The 18932-nt window shown below is 34.7% G+C and overlaps 6 protein-coding genes and 2 non-coding genes across 8 annotated transcripts; 3 read left to right on the top strand and 5 right to left on the bottom strand.

The window, feature by feature from the left end:
* The first annotated feature begins 336 nt into the window (after positions 1–336).
* oac-9 (Nose resistant-to-fluoxetine protein N-terminal domain-containing protein) lies at positions 337–3728 on the top strand. Its single transcript, NM_059408.6, has 12 exons — positions 337–538; positions 591–872; positions 922–1064; positions 1112–1238; positions 1321–1819; positions 2053–2201; positions 2249–2373; positions 2430–2542; positions 2668–2780; positions 2826–3099; positions 3149–3312; positions 3357–3728. Exons 1-12 carry the CDS (start codon positions 373–375, stop codon positions 3662–3664), a joined length of 2463 nt encoding a protein of 820 aa, NP_491809.2. The 5' UTR covers positions 337–372; the 3' UTR covers positions 3665–3728.
* A 968-nt stretch (positions 3729–4696) lies between these two features.
* Positions 4697–4841, top strand: C48E7.13. The gene has a single exon (NR_050179.1). It is a non-coding gene; the product is annotated as an Unclassified non-coding RNA C48E7.13 (non-coding RNA).
* Positions 4842–4885: 44 nt separating this feature from the next.
* C48E7.1 (uncharacterized protein) lies at positions 4886–9157 on the bottom strand. Its single transcript, NM_059407.7, has 5 exons — positions 9016–9157; positions 8049–8106; positions 7897–7992; positions 7148–7270; positions 4886–5256 (listed from the first exon to the last, which is right to left on the bottom strand). The coding sequence occupies exons 1-5, from the start codon at positions 9141–9143 to the stop codon at positions 5137–5139; spliced, it is 525 nt and encodes a 174-aa protein (NP_491808.1). The 5' UTR covers positions 9144–9157; the 3' UTR covers positions 4886–5136.
* Positions 5314–5426, top strand: C48E7.12. The gene has a single exon (NR_050178.1). It is a non-coding gene; the product is annotated as an Unclassified non-coding RNA C48E7.12 (non-coding RNA).
* Positions 9158–11785: 2628 nt separating the features above from the next.
* Positions 11786–14371, bottom strand: let-611 (DNA-directed RNA polymerase III subunit RPC3). The gene is made up of 8 exons (NM_059406.8): positions 14302–14371; positions 14164–14256; positions 13980–14101; positions 13648–13931; positions 12857–13176; positions 12653–12797; positions 12379–12590; positions 11786–12281 (listed from the first exon to the last, which is right to left on the bottom strand). Exons 1-8 carry the CDS (start codon positions 14362–14364, stop codon positions 11886–11888), a joined length of 1635 nt encoding a protein of 544 aa, NP_491807.1. The 5' UTR covers positions 14365–14371; the 3' UTR covers positions 11786–11885.
* Positions 14372–14458: 87 nt separating this feature from the next.
* lpd-2 (LiPid Depleted) lies at positions 14459–15705 on the bottom strand (the record flags this gene model as incomplete). Its single annotated transcript, NM_059405.7, has 5 exons — positions 14459–14692; positions 14740–15055; positions 15100–15349; positions 15395–15532; positions 15580–15705. 5 exons carry the CDS (start codon positions 15703–15705, stop codon positions 14566–14568), a joined length of 957 nt encoding a protein of 318 aa, NP_491806.2. The 3' UTR covers positions 14459–14565.
* Positions 15706–15821: 116 nt separating this feature from the next.
* cebp-2 (CCAAT/enhancer-binding protein homolog 2) lies at positions 15822–16324 on the bottom strand. Its single transcript, NM_182035.6, has 3 exons — positions 16225–16324; positions 16092–16179; positions 15822–16044 (listed from the first exon to the last, which is right to left on the bottom strand). The coding sequence occupies exons 1-3, from the start codon at positions 16320–16322 to the stop codon at positions 15928–15930; spliced, it is 303 nt and encodes a 100-aa protein (NP_871835.1). The 5' UTR covers positions 16323–16324; the 3' UTR covers positions 15822–15927.
* A 205-nt stretch (positions 16325–16529) lies between these two features.
* Positions 16530–18931, bottom strand: cof-2 (Olfactomedin-like domain-containing protein). Its single transcript, NM_059403.5, has 10 exons — positions 18759–18931; positions 18303–18699; positions 18054–18146; positions 17888–18011; positions 17746–17843; positions 17390–17487; positions 17174–17333; positions 17027–17131; positions 16877–16978; positions 16530–16812 (listed from the first exon to the last, which is right to left on the bottom strand). The coding sequence occupies exons 1-10, from the start codon at positions 18833–18835 to the stop codon at positions 16606–16608; spliced, it is 1461 nt and encodes a 486-aa protein (NP_491804.2). The 5' UTR covers positions 18836–18931; the 3' UTR covers positions 16530–16605.
* Position 18932: the final 1 nt, after the last annotated feature.

The following is an 18932-nucleotide window of genomic DNA, read 5'->3' as shown; positions in this document are numbered from 1 at the left end:
TGCACAATGAAAGGAAAAAAAAACTGCCCATTTAGAGATTTAATCCGGTAAAGGCTTGACAGAGGCGCCTCACACCCGCCTTTTTATTTGACCTCCCAGCGCCGTACCTATAACCTCATGTGCAATTTCTCGTTACGGAGTTAATTTTAGTAGCGCATTCGTGAATAACCTATTTGGTAATTGAATTTTTAATCTCTCAAACAACGGTGTTTGTGGCTAGTTAAAAAAAATTTATTGTTCTTTTCTTTCTGAAAATTATTTTCCAGGAATACGTGCAGCTCACGCAAATACCGTCATTTGTGAAAACGCAATCATTAATTATCAAACAATTTATTTTCGATTATCATTTGTGAAAGTTTTCCCATGAAAACAATGAATCTCGTCTATTTGATACTTGTCTCGTTTCTACCCTCATCAGCCTTCGTCAGCTGCTCATTTACCAAGTCTGGAAAACAAATTCTTCAACAAATTTTTGAAGGCGATAAAGACAATCACACCAAGTTCAACAAGTTTCAAGAACTTTTCAAAAATTTCGAAGGCAATTTCAGCTTTTTTTTAAATGAAAATGTCACTTTACGATATGTTTTCAGATGATAGTTTTTGTATCAATTCGCTCGGAAATATTGGCAAATCTGCATTGAAATTTCTGTCTGAATGCTCATCTAACACGTGCCTCGAGCCAAACTGGGCTGTCCGTCTTATTGATTCACTTCCAACAAAACCACCAGGTCTTTCACGTAAAGGACCATTCTTCTTCATCGGAGATTTTGAAACATGTAAAGAACTATGGTCGGTAGAACATCGGCAAGTACATTATTGCACTTTGAAAGGAACGGTGAAACTTGGCAGCGAAACTCTTCCAGTTACAACAGGTTCCGTTTTTATTGTTTTTTGCTCCGTTTTATAATCTTTTCACTGTAGGAGTCTGCCTTCCATCAAATTGCCATGAAAATCAAATGAGTAAGTTGCTGAATTTGGCGAAGGAGTACTTGTTCAATGAGACGATCCACGTGGATTCAGTTTATTGTTCGCATGGCACCGACAGTACTTGGAGTGTTAAGAAAGTATATTTTGATATATTTTAATTCTAAAAGAATGTTTCTATTTTCAGCCATTTGTACTTTTCTCATTATTCTTTATCCTGGCTTTGTTGACTATCGGAACGTTAACTGAAAAAATGAATCGAGACGGACTGATCAAGAAAAGTAATACGAAAATGAGAAGAATGATTCATAAAAGTGAGTGACATCAAGCTTTAAAAAAAGTGTTAAGCAAAAACCACAGCTGCAGATCTATTAACATCAACCTGAATTTTTTAAGAATCGTTTGATGTCACTCGTTCGTCAGCTGTCTCTATCAGTGAGGACCGTTCAGACCGTGAATCTTGTGGATTCGACTCTTCAGGAGAGAGCGAAGATAATGAGTCACTTGCGAATTCTTCAGTCAACCGTCAGTTTGCTCCATCAATTGCTCTAACCTACCGAACCCTGGCGACTATCTCACTATCGAATTCTTTACTCGTCAACATTTTGTCTGCATTCTCCGTCCGTTCAAGTTTGACATACTTGTTCCGTAATTCAACAAGAGACGTGAAACTGGTCAACCTTTTCCGTGTATGCAGCTCTTTTTGGGTCATATTCTCTCATACTTGTCTATTTTCTTTACATTTCACGGATACAATCAGAAGTGTTGCAAGGAAAGGAGAAAGTGTGGTTGGATGGAGAAATTTCATGATGAACTCATCATTGGCAGTTGATACATTCTTGTTCTTGTCAGCGTGTGTCGCAAGTTACTCAATTCGCAAGAAAATTTTGTTCAGGTATGCTTTGCTCTTTCTTTGATTTTTCATGATTTTTCTGTTAAACCTTGTGGGTGGTGTATTTATTATTGTCTTAACATCAAATCGGGCACAACCTTCTTTGTACGTTGTATCAGCTTTCTGAAAATATATAATTCGATCCATAACTCTATAAACACCAAACAAGAATCCATCAAACCAATTACCCAAATATAATTTTAGGTCTCAACATCTTAAACTCAAATAAATTTCAGAGGATCCAGCTCTAACTTTTCCATTATAAAATGTCTGGCTCTGCTTGGTCATAGATGTCTGCGTCTTTTGCCAGCACTTTCTCTTTATCTCCTTTTTATGGGACTTGTTTACAATCATTTGGCTGATGGACCATTCTGGAATGCAAATGGTGTCTCCAGTAACTACATTTGTAGATTAATCTTTAACTTCATTCAGGAATGTTTGGAACCGAATGTAATGTAACAACAATCTGGCCTCATTTTGCATTTGTATCGAACTTTTTCCCATCAACGTGTGTCCCATGGCTTTGGTATATTTCTCTCGATTTTCAGCTGTATTTGGTGAGCCAAATTATCGAATATTGGGAAATAATTTATGGGATTTAAACAAATTTTAGACTCTTCCAATTGTGATTTTCTTCCTTTCGAAATTTCGATTCGGTTTTACATTTGCTATTGTTTTATGTATTTTGGCATTAGTCTACCGCAGTCTTATGTATGCAATCTACACGTGAGTCTCAAATATAATTCGGTAAATTAGGGATATTTTCGAGAACAATACAATTTTGATTCAACATTTAAATATACCGCCGATGACAGGCAAATTTAAATGCCATAATTAGATACCATTTCCAGATTACCTGCAAATATGTTTGTCGAAATGTTGTCTGGAAAGTTTGAGAAAGCAGAACTATCTTTTAAACTCCTGTACACATCTCCACTCTCTAGATGTCCTCCTTTCTTTTTGGGTAACTTATTCAATTATATTACATTAATGCCACGTGCTATATTAGGTATTCTTACCGGTTGGTACATTTGCCAAATTCGTTATCTCGGAACACTTCGGTCAATCACATCCTTCGGGCTGAAAATTCTTGCAGTTTCCCTTCTTGCTTTTGCTCTTTTTGGCCCATTCTTCTATTCAGAGTTTTTGACATATCCACATGCAATCAGTAATCGAATACTTTGGGCAAGTGGACTTGCGATTTTGGTAGTTTTGGCTCAAAATGGGTACAATTTTGGAGTTTTTAAAGTTTTTGGCGGGCAAACTTTGGTGGTTTTATCCAGGTATTCAAAATTTTTTGAAATTTTTTTGAAAAATTTTTTTTATTTTCAGATTATCTTTCGGTGTATATCTTTCCCATGAGCCAATACTTCTGTACTATCTAAATTCGCTTCGTCAACCAATGTCTCCAACATCTTTTGGATATTTCATGTTTATCACGATTTCCATTTATGTATTGTCTCTCGTTTGTGCATTCTTTATTGCAATTTCTATTGGTGAGCTAATATGACAGATTTTACTTTAAAAGTTTTAGTTTAAGAGGTTCCACTTTTGAATCTCGAACGCAAGTTGCTCATGACAACAAGAAATATGAAGGAAGACACGATGAAAGACAGAATGGAAAGACACGTTTCATTTGGAGATACTGAAATTGAAAAGTATGAAGTGGTTGAGGAAGGTGATGTAGACGGTAATGATATGGATCCAAGTGAAAATACAAGACAATGGATTGAAACTGGACAATTGTGCTTGCAAAGAAGTGACATTGATATGCTTTGTGCAAAGCAAGAAGAGAAAGCGAATGTTAAAATTGAAGATGATGATGGGAAAACATCCACTTCATGTTGAACTTTATATTGATATATAAGCAATCTATAAAGATTCTAGAGAGTAATAAATATAGTGATTTGTCTGGTGGTTTTTCTAAGTAAGTTTGTCGAATGTTTTTAAGATACCGGCAATTATGAATTTTGAAAGCTCGTAGATTGTTTTTTTGTTGTCTAGCCCACAGTTTTTTTTGTCAGTTTTCTGAACTTTATGTTTTTTAGATTAGTTCAAAATATACTCAGAGCTTAAATTTCAATTACCCTATTTTCCCTATTAGTATTGAAATCCCCTATCAGTCTTACAATTTTTTACGAATGCAATAAATTGAAAATAGTTACCAATATTTTCTCGATAGTATCTCCAAAGTTGATTCTTTCCGTGTTTGTTCTTAATTTTCATTAAAGCGTTTCAGTTTAAACGCTCTTGGAGTGTCTAGTTATGATATTTGGTCATTCTGAATTTTGAATTTAACTATAATTTTTTATTATCTTTATGCAGGTTGTCAAATGTCTGCAATGATTATTTGCAGGAATAAAAAAAAATGTCCGCCTGAACTTGCCAGGGGGGCAGATAGCTCAGTCGGTAGTGGTGGCCGCTAGCAGTCTGGAGGTCACGAGTTCAAGTTCGGCCTCACCCCCTAGGTTCACCCAGCCTCTATTGGGAAGTGGAGCAATCCACGGCTGGATTATCGGCCACAGTCCCCGGCTAGGACGTGGCTTAAATTACAGCCCAGTGGGATCACCACCAGGCAGTGTACCTGAATCCCAGATCCGCAGTAGCACTTGAAGAACGGATCGTCCTTTAATCCTTTTTTTTTTTATGAAGAATTATTTTTAATATTTTTAATATTAAAAATACGTATATTCACAGGATTCCAGTTGACTTTGATTGTATTCTTATCGTAAGAATAAGAAATACATGCATCTAGGCTCTTCTAAAATATTTCATACCATTTCCTTTCTTCCACAAACGAAATAATTTTCTCCAAAACTTGTGAAATGTTTTCGATTTTACTTTCGTTCCAAAACTGAAAACCTTGATATCATCTTACTTTTTTTTCTGTCAAGTGACTTGTTTGTTTCCGTTTTCAATCAACCGATGGAAAACCAAAATTTTGGCCAAAATATTCGAAAAAAAAAACAACTGAAGTGTAAGAAACTGTCAGCAAACCGATTGGTTGATTCGATTAGAGTCAGGAATTTTTTTTATTAAAAAAATCAAAATAAAGAAGAAAGCATTTTAAAAACTTCAATTTATTAATATAGTAACAATTGTTTCATTAGCGATAAAACATCTACGTGGAATTGGATGAGAAAGGCAGTTTTTGGATTGGGCGGTCGAAATTCGTGGAGCAAGTAGTTCTTCGAAAAACTTGAATTATAAAATTATAAAAAATTACATTAAAATGCATAGAAAAACCCGATTTGGGGGAATGGGTGTGTGAGCTTTTTTGGATACTTTTTGAGAAAAAAAAGAGAAATGAAATGAGCGTTTTAAGCACGTCCGTAATATGGCCAATAGGCGTATGGATTGTATCCCATTGTGGCAACTTGTTGATCTTTTGATGGGGAAGCTTGAGCTTCAAGAGCAACTCGTTTAGCGTTTTTGTTGGCCTGAAATTATGAACTATATTGGGAGAATTGCATGAGTGTCAACATGGAATTTAAAGGTTGCAACATAAATACTTTTGCTTTATTGTCATTTTATTCTCATTGTTAGATATTCTGGAGCAGGCGTAAGTCTTTTAAAACTCATTTTTTTGCCTCTCGGAAGTAAATATTTCTCACGATAAAAAGTCTTACAGATAAACTGGCGGATACGGAAATTGTCTATTAGTCTTTCATTTTGTTATCCCAATTTTCCATGTTAATATCTTTGTTGTATTTCATTGTATCAGAATAGCATTCAGATTAATATTTAAATTGCTATTTACGTATAAATACTTTAAAATATTTTGATGCAAAGTTTTTCAGAATTTTATAATCTACCTAGGTTAAAAAACGCTTGCATTTTATTTCCCAATTTCCCTCACAAGATTCTTTCCGTAATTCTAAGAAACAGTCTCGTTAAGTTTAATTGTGTTATCGATAATAAAAATGTATCAAAAATCTAGGTTATGCGCGGTTTATGTCTTATCCTCTCATTGTGTCACAATCTATCCGTTATCAAGTGATAAATGATAAGTTCGAAACGGCAATGTCTCCCTATTGACCTTTATATGATACGCAGAATGATATGAATTTCCGAAAATTCCAAGAAGTCTTAAGCTTTGGAAATGTCCGGTCAATTGTCTATAGCTTAAATATCACTAGCAGTTCTGCAAAGTCTAAATCTGAAAAAAAAATGGCTTGAGTGATAAACTACCGTACCGCCTTGTCTCTACTCAAGTTTCTATGCCCAAAATAAATCGCACAACTTTTTTAAATTTGAAATTTTGGAAAAAGAGTCTGGAAATCAAAAAATGGGGGGGGGGGGGGGGGGGCCAGGCAGGCGTGCTCGGTCGACTGAAGAAGTAAAGCGTCTAGGTTGTAGCTGTTATTCCATTACTTTTTTTTAATCTGTACAGTGTCCCCCTGTTCAAAATTTAATACTATTTGCCACCACAACAACCACAAACAATAACAACAAGAATACAATGGCATAAAAGTAAAATAAAACCTTTTTCCTTTTACAAAAGAACCAGTTTTTCTTCCTTTTTTTGCATTCAACTATCAATCCTATTATTACCTCTTTTCACAGTGTCTAGCCTGTACAAAGAGACTCAGATATTGAAAGGATTTAATTTTTGCGAAAAAGATGTATAAATACAATATTTGTTAGTTTGTCATGCCTAACGGACAGAAAATTGCCGGAAGGTTGATGGACTGGAGGATACCGGTTGGTTTTCAGTTCGGCATGGATGATTTGGAAGACAAAAATGAGATCATGTTAATTATTAGGACTAATATTAGACTTTTATTGATTTATATAATTTTTTCAGATTAGTTATAATTCTATTATAAACAAAGTAGGAAACCCTTTTAAAATTTTAACAACACAACTTTAAGTAAAACAATAAGTTATTGTTCAGAACGCTCTGCGAATACTGAAATGCTGTCAGACCGCCGTTTACAAGATCGAATTTTTTCGCTTTTTTAAAAATAATTTTTCAAAGGAATTGACGCGGAAAACTATTTTTTAAAATTAAGACTAATTTTTACCAATTTTTCTCTTTCAACATGTTCCAAACTGTCAAGTTCCTCTACCCATTACTTCTCATTTCTTTCCCATTTTTTCATCAAAATAGACACTTTCTTCCATATGTTTTTTTTTTCAAAAAATCTCGTTGATGTCAAGAGAGTGTCCACTTATTCCTCTCTTTTTCTATTTAAAAATGAAAAGAGGCAAAATGAGGTTCAAATGGGTGAATGAACGGATGAAAAGGAGGCAGAGATTATGTCACTAGATATCTAGCGATGTCGTAAAAACGGTTTAGTTTTAATTTCAACATTTAAATAAACTGACCTTTTTGGCATTCAAACAGGCTGAGCAAGATGCGATACACATTGGAAGAGCAAGAACAAGGGATACGAGAGCAGCAGCAATAACGACGAATGCAGCAATGGTTGCCCAAAGACGAATTCTGATCTGAAATTTATATTATTTAAAAATGTGTATTTTTTAACTCGGAAAAATCTGTCAATTATAATATTGTCAAGTTAACTTATAAGATTATTTTTTTTAATTTCGCGACTTTCTCATCATTGTAATTTTGTAAAACTGTGAGACTGTTACACAGAACACGAAGATAGAAATATCACAGCATTCTGAAAACTTTTCTGAAAAAACTAAAAACCGGAAAACAACAGAGATTGAATATACTTAACACTTTTAAATCATCCAGCCACGCTTTTGGAGTATTTAACTCTACGGTTTTTTAAGTAAACTTTAAAATGTACTGAAATTTTTCCAGGCAAAATTTCGGGGGCACAAAGTGAGTTTTGCATTTTTGAAATCATTTAGTTTATGACATTTCAGTTGAGACATGTTTCGTTTAAAAAAGTGTGGAATTTTATGTTTTTGAATATTGCAACTTTTTAGGCTATAATTTAAATACTAGGAGGCTATAATTTAAATACTAGTATGATATTGTTTTAAAAGAGTATCATACCTAACGATGTTTTTGCACAAAACGATGTTTTTCAAGTTTGTGAAATACTTTTTAAAAAAAATATTTTATATATTCCTGGTATAATTCTTTGAAATAAACTCACTCCACATCTCAAATTACATGCAGGTTGTTGATCCTTTGGCACTTTGCCAAAGATGTTGTCCACACACTTTCCGGTGGTGAAAACGGAGAAATACACCTGCAACATATGTGAAACCGGTTGAGTATTCTTATTCATTTTGTTCCGTTCATTACCTCTTCACATTCATCATCGCAACGCGCCTTTGAGTCATCGTTGGCTGAAGAGAAATATCTGAAAAAAGGAAACATGGGTTGAGAGACAGAGAGAGAGAGAGATGGGGAGGTAAGTGGACAGTTAATTTTGGTGGAATTTTCTGTCGAAATTTGTTGCAAAATGTCAAATGTTGCAAAATGAAAAGAAATTTAAAATTAAAAAAGGTACCTTTGACATGTAATTTCAAAAAAAGTATCTTAATTTGAAGATAAACCCAGAATGACTTCATGAATTTTTGCACCCTGATTCCAAAAGATTCTATCAATTGTAAGAATATTGTGCCAATTTGTTTCAATTAATTATTTCAATTTAGGAACAAAACGTAATATAGTTAAATGAAAATTAAACTCAAAAAGACGAAAATCCAAGAAATGGGTGGATCGTACTTCGAGAATGTTTTCTTGTGTTTTCTTCGAATTCAATTATATTTGTTCAGATGTTTCTAATCTTATATAGCATAGTTTTTTACGTTTAGTCCGTTTAAAATCAGTTTTAGATTGATAATGTTCCAAATTTCACATTTAATCCGCCCATATCTTGGCTGTTTGATCGTTTGCATCAAAGTTTCTTGAGTTGATCGGAATATGTTATTTTTGATAAAAACACACTAAATGCAATTTGAACGTTGTTCTAGCAGTTGGAAAAGCTGTTTCAATTAACTATTTCTATTGTTAGTTTAATATTCCACCTGCAAATAGTTTTTTTTCGAAATTCAAATGCTTGTTAATATTTTGATTTTCAAGGTTTTCCGTCATCAATTAATTTATCAAACCGTGATCGTACGGAACCCAAATTTCATCATTGAAAATAGAAAAATTTGGTGAAAAATGGGAGTGGTGTCTCAGAGGATTCTCATAATCAGATACTCTACCACAATTTGTCATTTTTCTATCTCTTATTCGAACCATTTCAATCTGCGTCTCTTACCCTGGAGCGCACGTGCAAATTTGTCCATTAAAGAGTTGATTGACAGCGCATGCCTGTTGTTCTTGACCAGAGACGGCGCCAATCAACGCGATGGTTGCCAAAATGATCAATTTGGAAGTTGATGGCATTTTGGATACAATGGCTGGAACAATTCACAAATATTGTGGAACAATTTACGAATATTCTAGGGAAGAAGATGGACAAGAACCAAAGTTTCATGACAGGCAGGTACGTCTCCATGCCTGCCTACTACGGATATACTTTGTTGGTGAGTTTCAGATGTAGGTCTCTAGGCAGGCAGGAAATTCTTTGGATACTTGGAAGATTTATACAAAGTTTTTCACAAGTACTACTTTCAAAAATACAGTAGCCGGTCTCGAAGCGACCGAGAAGTTTATACGTAAAAGAGTTTGCTCCTTTAAGGAGTAACGTAGTACGAATTATTTTATTTTTAGGACTTAACTTAACAATATTTCTTTAATTCCAAAAACATAAAAAACCAAAGATAAATCAATGAAAACAGCCACAGAGTAGGGGAAAACTACAGTAATACATTAAACTTTTAGTTCGCGTCGAGACCAAGGAACACATTTTTTGCTGAAAATCACATCTGGCTTATCAAAAAACACTGAAGAAAAAAGGGTTAAAAGGTTGCCTCAAAGACGAGTTACCTGCCTAGTAGGTATACCTCTAGATTACAGTTTTTCTAGCCTGACTATGTGAGTCGCAACTAAAAAGAATTAAATAGTTGCAAATAAAAATAAATATTTTGGATATCGGGTTGCAAAGGAACTGTACAGTTTTTAAAGAGTAAGTCGTAGAAAGATATGCTAAGCAAATTTTCAGAAATTCCAAAATTCTTGAATTTATAGTGAAAGGTGTATGTGACCCAATGCGGGATGGGAGGAAGGACGTGATGTCGAAAATTGTAAGCGAATCGGGAAAACAAGAAAGGAAAAAGATAGACGAGTGAAGGCGTTTCGGAAGAAGGCAATGGGATACACACAGATAGATACATAGATGGCTGGCGACGGGAATGGTAGTAATGAGAGGTAGAGAGACCCAGAGATACAGGACAATATCGTAAACAGATGGGTGGAGCCGAGAATTTATGTCTGTATCCCAACATTTTTGGGCGGGCAGGAACTTTTAAAACATTTTTGTGTCTCACTCTAATCAATTTGGAAGAATTTGTTATCACTGATGATATCCAATGATTTGTCAACAAGAATTCAGTTTTTCGAGAATGATGAAGAAAAAGAAGATGTAAAGAATCATAAATATGTGTAGTAGTGAATGGAAAGAGGTGGGATATGTAGATGATATAATGATAATCATGATGGGAATTGGTGATGACAAGATCAATTGATAGGGTGGCTACTACTGGTGGTGAATGAATGTGGTGGTGGACAGAGAGAAATAGAGAAATACAAGATGGAAAACGGAAGTTCCAGATAGTACAACATAGATATGGATTGCTTAATTAAGCAGAAGGAGGTAAACTTTGGGAAAAGGGCAAGCGAGTAAAGATTCTTAAACAGTTTCTTTGCATATTGGAAATCCAAAGTAGAAAGAAGAATATGTATCTGAAAATAAACGTATTCGAGCCAATTCCTAGACTTCAAAATTAAACATACCACAATTCCTCAAGCAAGTTCTCGAAAACAGTGCAAAACGTTTGAAAAAAAATGTGATAAAGAATAATTCTGAAAGTGGAGATTTTATCTTTAAATTTTTGGTAAATACGGCTTGTCTCGTTTGAAGTCTGAGAGTGAAATTAACACATTTTCTTATAAGATCGAAAAAAATGACAATCATTCACTTTCAGCCACTCATAATTTTGAAAGTCGACCAATACATTCTACTAGATTTACATCTATTACGTTTTAATTATTTACATTTTAACATTATAAGGTTTCGGACAACAGTATTGCTTTGATTTGAGTTTCCTGCAAAAAACCCAAATTTTTTAAAAATTGGTAATATCCAAAAACTTTGAGGGAACTTTTTCAAATGTTTTGAAATGCTTAGAGTGTTTTATTCCGATATTCTTTCACTATTGTAAATGTTTCTAGACAAAATCCTAACTGACTACTCATATACCTTTAATTAAGTGGAAACCCAGATTGTTTCATTACAGTAAGACTAGAGCTACGAGTTCTCAAAATTCTAAATAAATGACTTGGTTTTAAGCCATTTATTTAGAATTTTTCTTAGAAAATAAATTTGAATTTTTTTGTCAGATCTACGGTTTCGTTAGTTAGATTAGAAGTCGTGGTGGAACCAGCCAAATACAATGACTTGCGCCTTTAAAGTTATGTTTCACATAGTCATGAATACAATATCATTAAAACTTTTATGCTTACTATCGAATATTGAACGGTGTGAAGCAGAATGAACAGAAAGACAGAAAAAATTTCCTGTTTCAGGTTTCAATAAAAACATTTCTCTTCGGGGTATTCATAATAAATATTCAATTTGCTAAGTTTGTTGAAATAGACTCTTTCATCAATTCTCATGTTTAGTGATGAAGCCAATCTTTACAGGAACACATCACGAACGAATGAATCATTCAGATGAGAATAAAAAGAGAAAAAACCACAAAAAAGTGGTGGATGAAAGGGAAGAAAGTGTAACGAATGGTGTAACAAATGCTTATTTATATTTATATTTATGTGGAATTGAAAGAGAATGAACAGAACAAAGGACAAAGAAAAAGTTATCAAAGTGATGGAATTGAAGGTAGAAGCAACAAAAACGGAAAACCAAATAACTGAAAAACGTTCATTTTTTTTAACAATGATAATATGACAAAATCAGATAACATAACAACTCGGATAAATTTTAAAAAAACAACGAAGTAACAAATTTTAGTTTTCCCCTGAAGCCAAGAACAATTTGAAAGAGAGCAAAACTCGAATTGATTGATCCTGAGCAGCCAGCAAAGTAGCCTGAGCTTTACGGAAGCGATTCAATTGTGCACGATCTGGACCAGGAAGGTACATTTCTTCAACTTCTGCAATTTGTGCCAACTTTGAAGCTTCATCGAGTTGCTCAGAAGAGCGAATGTTTTCAATAATTGGTTGAACATTCGCATCCTTGTCGAGCACCGATTTATTTTCAGTTCGTTCATGTCGTTGACGAACAATAAGGTTTCGGACCAATTTGCAAGTGTACTCTACGAGACCACGAATAGTACGAGGTAGATCTACATAGTAGAGATAGAATGTGCGAGCGGGTTGGAAATCGTTGCTACGACCGACAGGCTGAAATATTTCAATATGTTGAAGTACAATAATTTTTGAATTCGTGTTATACCAACTATTCAGTAAATTAAAGTAGAATAATTCAACCGAAAATTACCTTATTGAACACATATCCTTCTTCAACTAATGCGTATAACATTTCTCTTGCTTCTTTTCCACTCATCATGCTCAACTTCTCTACTTGTTCTTCATCCAGATAATGACGATTTTCAAGAAGTCTCATAACTCGAATTGCACGTCCTTCGAACTGTTCTCTGATGAGCGATTCACAGTGATGACGACAGATTTGACGAATAGCGCGACGAATGTCTGAAATAATTTAACTTTCATATTTGAAAATCTTCAAAGAATTTAGAGAGAAAAAAACATACCGACAATAAAAATACCTCCATTTGATTCTCCAAGTTTTCTGATAATTCCGTCCGATTCATCAACAAGGATCTGGCAAGCGAGTTCAATATCTGGCTTGGCAAGGTTCAGTCCATTTTCTTTAACAAGTCGTTGCAAATCGGTCAACTGAAACGGAATAATAACCATTTTTTAATAATCACTAATCAAGCAAAAAGTAGGCTTACACTGGCTGTGATACTCTCCATACTCATTGGTTTAGCTCTCGTTTCGTTAATTTTGAACATAAGATGAGCCACATTCTGTGTGATGTATTGAGTTCTATCTCCTTGTGGATCTTCGATGGTTTCTTCTTTTTTGACATTTAAATTTGTCATTGTACCTTTTGAACCACCTCCAATAAGATAATCAATAATAAGCTCATCGCGAAGATATCCATTGAATCGGATCCAATTGATTCTCCAATATTGACCTGCATCACCATCCTCTGGAGTTGAATCAGCTTTTCGCTTTCGGTTGTTTGAAGTTGAGTCGCTAGTGGATGTTCCTGTAATAAAATATATGGAATTTATTTAAAAAGATTACTATGGTGCTAAAATGCCCGAATATGTATATCATAATAAAACATTTCAAAAAATTCGGAAAATCATATATTTTGAACCAAAAACCGGTGAAAACTCATTTTTCACCAATTTGTTTGGATGCTGTCAAGCAAATGTTTTTTTTCAGTTTTATTATGTTTGAAATATTTATATTTCATAGTGCTTCAGATTTCTCTAAGAGCGAACTCATTTGAACCACTTTTTAACACGAATTAAAACAAATTTTTAAAAAATTTAGATTTCAATATTTAGTAATTTAAGTATCATGCATGATAGAAATAAATTTAATCATTTTCCTACATGTCTATTCACTATTTATTTTTGATCACGATTTCAATCGTAATAAATACAATACAATACAATACAGACCGCATTCTAAATTTAAAGATTGCTTTATACTATTTTATTCTCATTACCTTCTTTCTTTTCCATGATATTAGTAGATATTGCAAATGGATCAAAATTGGTCACAAATTGAGGACAACCATGAATTTCTGATTCTACAGACGGAACTCGAATGAGAAAATGTGCAGCTGCGAGTTCTTCGAAAGATTTCTTGATGTCACTGAACACGGCCGTCTCATCTGTCGCTTGAATTCGACGAATTGTCTCGGATACGGTAAGCCGCCCTTGAGAAATAAGTTCGACGCAGATAGACTCTGCAGCAGGTCCGTAGAGCGTTTTAGCAATGAGGCAAGCTCTGAAAATTATATATTTGGCTCTATAAAATATATTTACAACTTTTTACCTCGGCGAGGAAATGACATGTTGAATTTGGTCGGAATCTGCAACATATGTGGTTCGATTGTTCGTGTCCAAGTGGAAAGTAACAAAACCAAAGTTGATCAATGTGGAAACCGATTTTCTGATCTGAAAATTTATCTATTTTTTCTGCAAGTGAACTCAATATCCTCCAAATCAATATAACTAACTAGAGTATTTGAAATTTGTCCTTTCAGTTTATAAAAAAGAGTAGACAACTGGCAGCTTTCTTTCAGAATCGTCTCCATTACTTTCGCCACAATCTGTAATTCAAAAAAAGTTTAAAAAGAAAGTTTTTAAATTCTTACCTTTCCGAAAATATCTTCGATGATAATTACACACATTTGAGTCTCATACTTTCCACCACCCATTTTTGATCTGAAGGTCTTTTAGTAAAAAAGCTTTCCTTGGAAGTTTTACAGATATTTGGCTTTGCAACCGCTCTGGAAATTGTTTTTTGAAAATATTTTTTTTAAGTGTTGTTTCTAATACAATAAAAACAAGTAAAACAAAACAAATAAAAAGTTAACAAAAAATTCAACAACTGGCAAATAAAAATGCAACAAAAAACATTATTGTCTTCTGCGAATAGCCCTTTTTCGTCCTTCCTTCTTTCCTTTTGCCGCTTTCTTTCGTTCCTTTTGGGATTTTTTGTGTCGTTTTGTGTCCCCGCCAGCACCAGAAGATGTAGCACGCTTTCTGAATAATGGATCATATGTTGGACAATTTTAAAAGTTAAAGATTACCTTTTATTTCCTTCGGAAAGTGCTCTACCATCTTCTCCTCTCATCATATAATCTCCAAAACTGAGCAAATCATCAAGAGTTTCCGAACGTCCTAGTTGTTCGCTTCGTCGTTTCTGATCCTTATTCAATCGAATTCTGGTGAAGTTATCCTCCTCATAACGTTCTCTCTCACGATCATATTGATATTTCTTCTCACTCATCTCTCGAATTTCTTCCGGAGCATCACTGTATTGATTTTTGAGTTCCATAATAAGACTACTTTGCATTGCACGACGTTTTGCCTTTTCTTGTTGCTTGTTCGGAGCTTCGTCTTCTTCTAAAATGAACATAACTTTACGGAAAACTAATTTTTGAACATACCTTCATATCGAACTGCTCTAATTCTTGGTGCCACATATTTCTTAACTTCCTTTGCTCCTTTTCCTTCCTCATCATCTTCATCTTCCTCCTCTTCTTCTTCATCTCCTTCAACGTCCATATTGTCTAATCGAACTCTGTGATTTCCCTTGGAAGAACCATTTGATGCTCCACTCTCGGCGCTTGACCGGCCTAGTAGCTTTTCAATTTGAGGTTTCATCTTATCCTCGACTGGTTTCATTTTTTCAATGAACTGAAACTAGTTTTTTAGGAACAGTTGGAATACTAAAATACATACCACTCTATGCTTTAAAGCTCTTTTAACAGATGGTTCTACTGTAATTGACTCTCCTTTCATCATTTTCGACATAAGGACAGTCAACTCTCCAAGGTACGCTGTCATTTCATAGTTTTTCAGCTTCAGAAGACTAAGCCCCTGTAAATAAAAAAGTTTTTGAATAAATCTTGAGGTTTTCATTTCACTTCTTTGTCATCGTTCGTTTCCTCCATCCGATCGAAAACTTTACTGAAAGCTTTTACTGCTTCTGCAGTTTGAGTTTCCAGTTCTGCCACTAAATCAGCAAACGCTTCTTGCTCCGTTTCGGTCATCTGAAAGAAACGTTTTTTTTGATACAACACAAATTCAAAAAGTTAATTAATAAGATCATTCAAGATAAATTGTTGGAAACGTACCACACAAAAAAAAACAGTTTAAAAAAGAAAGTAAAGCGTTTTCTAAATTTATTTTTCTTTGGTTATTGGAATGCGTGAATTGAGTTATTTGTATAAAATTTACAGAAATGGTGGATAAATCTTTGATTAAATTGTTATCTACACGGCGGAAGAAGATGGTGGTGGCGGTGGTGGTGGTCCATCATTTCCGTCGTTTTTCGCATATGCCATAAACATTTCTTTAAGAAATGATAACTCTTTCTGTAGCTGCTCGACCTGATAGAGGGAATTAATTAAAATTAAAAAATCAAGTAAACAAGTACCTTTCTTTCTAGTGTTTCGTTCTCCTTTTTTAATTCGTCTACTTTTTCTGCAGTGTCATTTTCTTCCTGGCGTTTTTTTTGTCGGGTTCTGGAATTTTTAATTAGATTTTAGCGGCTAAAAATGAAATTTTACCTGTTCACAGCTTCGTTATTCCGTTTTCGTTTAGTGGAATAGTCATCTTCATCGTCCTCACGAGGCTCTGATGTGTTTCGCTTCCGATTTCCACTCATCGCTTGAAATTGCAACAAAAAATCGAGGAAAACTATGGAATTAATAGAAAAATGATGGAAAAAAGGTTTTGTGGAATTACGATAAAGTACGCGCGAGTGTGTAAAACGGAGCGTCGTTGCGTGAGACACCACAGAAATTCGAGAAAGGGGAACTAAAACTCCTGAAAAAATATATAGGAAAGAGCTACTTTCACGATATTCACGATAAATTAATTACTTTATATTTCTCGAATAAAACTGAATTTATTTTAAAATATAGTAAATGAACTATGTACTACACAAATTATTTAGCCAGCCAATGCAAAAGTGGAGGTACAGAGAGCATATAACCATGATCGTAGATGTAAATTCTCTTATCATAAGCATTATAGCTAATCATATTGGCGTTCTTGTACAAATTAATCCATTTAATCAAAGGTTGGGAGTATGTGTTTCTGTAGAAATCGTATGCCGTAGAGATATACGTGGATTGTTCTGATGCACTTTCCACCTGGAATAATGTTGATTTGATTTTGCTATTGGTCAAGCTTGATATCAAATAAAAAATTCTAAACCAAATAAATTGTTCCACAAACGACGATTCCATTTGCAACATCTGTATGATTTACTGTCGTGAGGTTGAATGCCTCATAAATTGTCAAATTATTTATATCCACCTGGAATAGTACCTAGTAGATAGATTTCAATGAACAACTTAAAATTACTTTAGCTACTGATAAGAAAGCTTCTTCCTGATAGTGAAACATGACCCAAAGTGCATTTTCATCGATTGCCAAGTCAAAATAATTCATCGAATTATTATAAAGGTACTGAAATTGGAAACTTTGACTTAAAACAATTTCAAAACTCACCTGATCCCCACGATAAGCTGCTCCCGGTATTTCAAACTGTGAGTACTGTTTCGAGTTGAACTCGTATTTTGCAATAATTGGATATCCTGCTCTTTGATAGAAAAGAGATGCATTGAAAATAACATGATTTGTTCCATCGAATATATATGGAAGGCGATGGCTGAAAAAGAATAAAAAGTTCTCAAATATTTGAAAAATTTTGAAAGAAAACCATACACTTTTCCGACATGGTCCCGTCGCATTTCAGCTTCATTCCTAAATTCGATGAGCTCGTGGCCTTGGAAATGGTTCATTACGTATCGTTTTCTAGCGTCCTGAAACAAGATATACATATGTTGAGATATGCCTTTCTCATAATGTACAGTATACCAGTACTCGGCGAACCAGTGAGTTTCGGTTTGTGACAGCTTTCCAAACTTTTTTTTACTTTTTCCCGGTTTTTTAGCATTTTCATGCCCGAACGTCTCGACCGGAAAACGCCTCCGAAAAATGAACCACGAACATACATACAGAAAGAGTTGAATAAAGTGTGAGCAAATTTTTCAGTTCCATTTTCAAGCTCCCAAACTTACATCGCCGGTTGGAGGGTATGCATCTCTCATCCAGCTTCCATAATATGTTGTAGAATGAGAATGGAACACAGGTTTTCCAACGTTTTGAAGTCGGCAATCTTAACATTCTTCAACTCCTTTTAAGACTGAATATAATACTTACGGGCAGTAACTCCTTGAATATATGCAACTGGAGTCGTAATGGTCTCTTCAATTTCTTCATCGAGAGTGTAGTTTTTCAAACATATTTTCACGCATCCCTCGACTTCACTGTAGTTGGAAAGGATCTGAAAATATGCTTTGGATCTGAAAGTTATTACTGAAGTCACCTGCTGAACCAATCCAGGCATTGGTTGATGTGTGACTGAAGGCCAGGGAGTTGTTGGAATGGCTTCTCTGTTCGGGCATTCCAGATTTTCAATCTGTAAATTCTTTCCTTCTTTGAGAAGCCCAGAGAAGCTAGGTTGTTAGACAATCTACATAGCTCACAGAATCTTGAACAACTTTATATTTCAGCTAGAAGTCACGATCTGCGACCTACCTTTCTAGGTTGTAGGTCCAGCCCCTTTCAAACTTACAGTAGGACATTTGAACTCCCTTTCCATCAACAGCTCATCTCTAATCGGGCATGAAGAACAATCCGCATCTTTTCCAATATTTCCAGGTGGTCCCACAGGTCCAGGGTGCCCTGGGATTCCCATTAACCCTCTTCGTCCTTGTGGTCCAGCAGGTCCACTCTTTCCAGGTGGGCCTACAGGTCCAACAGGGCCCGGTTTCCCGCGCACGTCGTCTTGTTCACTACAGTATTCATGAATTTCAGTACATTTGTGCATTAGCTCTCCAATTTTTACAGAAGACAAGGATGTTAGCCACAGGATGTCTGAAGCATTTTTGCCTCTTGATAGGGGAATATCACGTTTGGAACGAAAATTTAGTTCAGTGAGAGATTGACATTCGGATTCCAATGTCCAAATTCTGAAATTAATTTTTTTCTGCAGTTTTTTTATAATATATCTTCTTGATGAATCACTTGCCTGTAATGAATATGAGAAAACGCGAGAACAGCAATTAATGTGATTGCTAAGTTGCAATAATGTAAATTTTCTTCCATTTTAGTTGAAGAAACTAGGCTCAATCAATAGGTTCCTATCAGTAAAAGCTTGATAATAAAAGTAATATATTTGGGTGGTATAGTGAAATAATGTGCA

Source organism: Caenorhabditis elegans, chromosome I (genome assembly GCF_000002985.6).
Source record: "Caenorhabditis elegans chromosome I".
NCBI lineage: Eukaryota > Metazoa > Nematoda > Chromadorea > Rhabditida > Rhabditidae > Caenorhabditis > Caenorhabditis elegans.
This window is presented reverse-complemented; position numbering and strand designations above follow the sequence as displayed.

Coding starts and splice junctions, on each gene's coding strand:
- oac-9 (NM_059408.6), top strand. CDS start 373: ATGAATCTCGTCTATTTGATACTTGTCTCGTTTCTACCCTCATCAGCC. Junction 873..921: donor AACTCTTCCAGTTACAACAG/GTTCCGTTTTTA, acceptor TTTTCACTGTAG/GAGTCTGCCTTCCATCAAAT. Junction 2,202..2,248: donor ACCATTCTGGAATGCAAATG/GTGTCTCCAGTA, acceptor AACTTCATTCAG/GAATGTTTGGAACCGAATGT.
- C48E7.1 (NM_059407.7), bottom strand. CDS start 9,143: ATGCCATCAACTTCCAAATTGATCATTTTGGCAACCATCGCGTTGATT. Junction 7,993..8,048: donor GCGATGATGAATGTGAAGAG/GTAATGAACGGA, acceptor CATATGTTGCAG/GTGTATTTCTCCGTTTTCAC. Junction 5,257..7,147: donor CCTGTTTGAATGCCAAAAAG/GTCAGTTTATTT, acceptor TCATAATTTCAG/GCCAACAAAAACGCTAAACG.
- let-611 (NM_059406.8), bottom strand. CDS start 14,364: ATGGGTGGTGGAAAGTATGAGACTCAAATGTGTGTAATTATCATCGAA. Junction 12,591..12,652: donor TGGAGGTATTTTTATTGTCG/GTATGTTTTTTT, acceptor AAATTATTTCAG/ACATTCGTCGCGCTATTCGT. Junction 12,282..12,378: donor AAGGATATGTGTTCAATAAG/GTAATTTTCGGT, acceptor GAAATATTTCAG/CCTGTCGGTCGTAGCAACGA.
- cebp-2 (NM_182035.6), bottom strand. CDS start 16,322: ATGAGTGGAAATCGGAAGCGAAACACATCAGAGCCTCGTGAGGACGAT. Junction 16,180..16,224: donor AATAACGAAGCTGTGAACAG/GTAAAATTTCAT, acceptor TAAAAATTCCAG/AACCCGACAAAAAAAACGCC. Junction 16,045..16,091: donor ACGAAACACTAGAAAGAAAG/GTACTTGTTTAC, acceptor TCCCTCTATCAG/GTCGAGCAGCTACAGAAAGA.
- cof-2 (NM_059403.5), bottom strand. CDS start 18,835: ATGGAAGAAAATTTACATTATTGCAACTTAGCAATCACATTAATTGCT. Junction 18,700..18,758: donor TTTTCTCATATTCATTACAG/GCAAGTGATTCA, acceptor AATTAATTTCAG/AATTTGGACATTGGAATCCG. Junction 17,334..17,389: donor CGGGACCATGTCGGAAAAGT/GTATGGTTTTCT, acceptor ATTCTTTTTCAG/CCATCGCCTTCCATATATAT.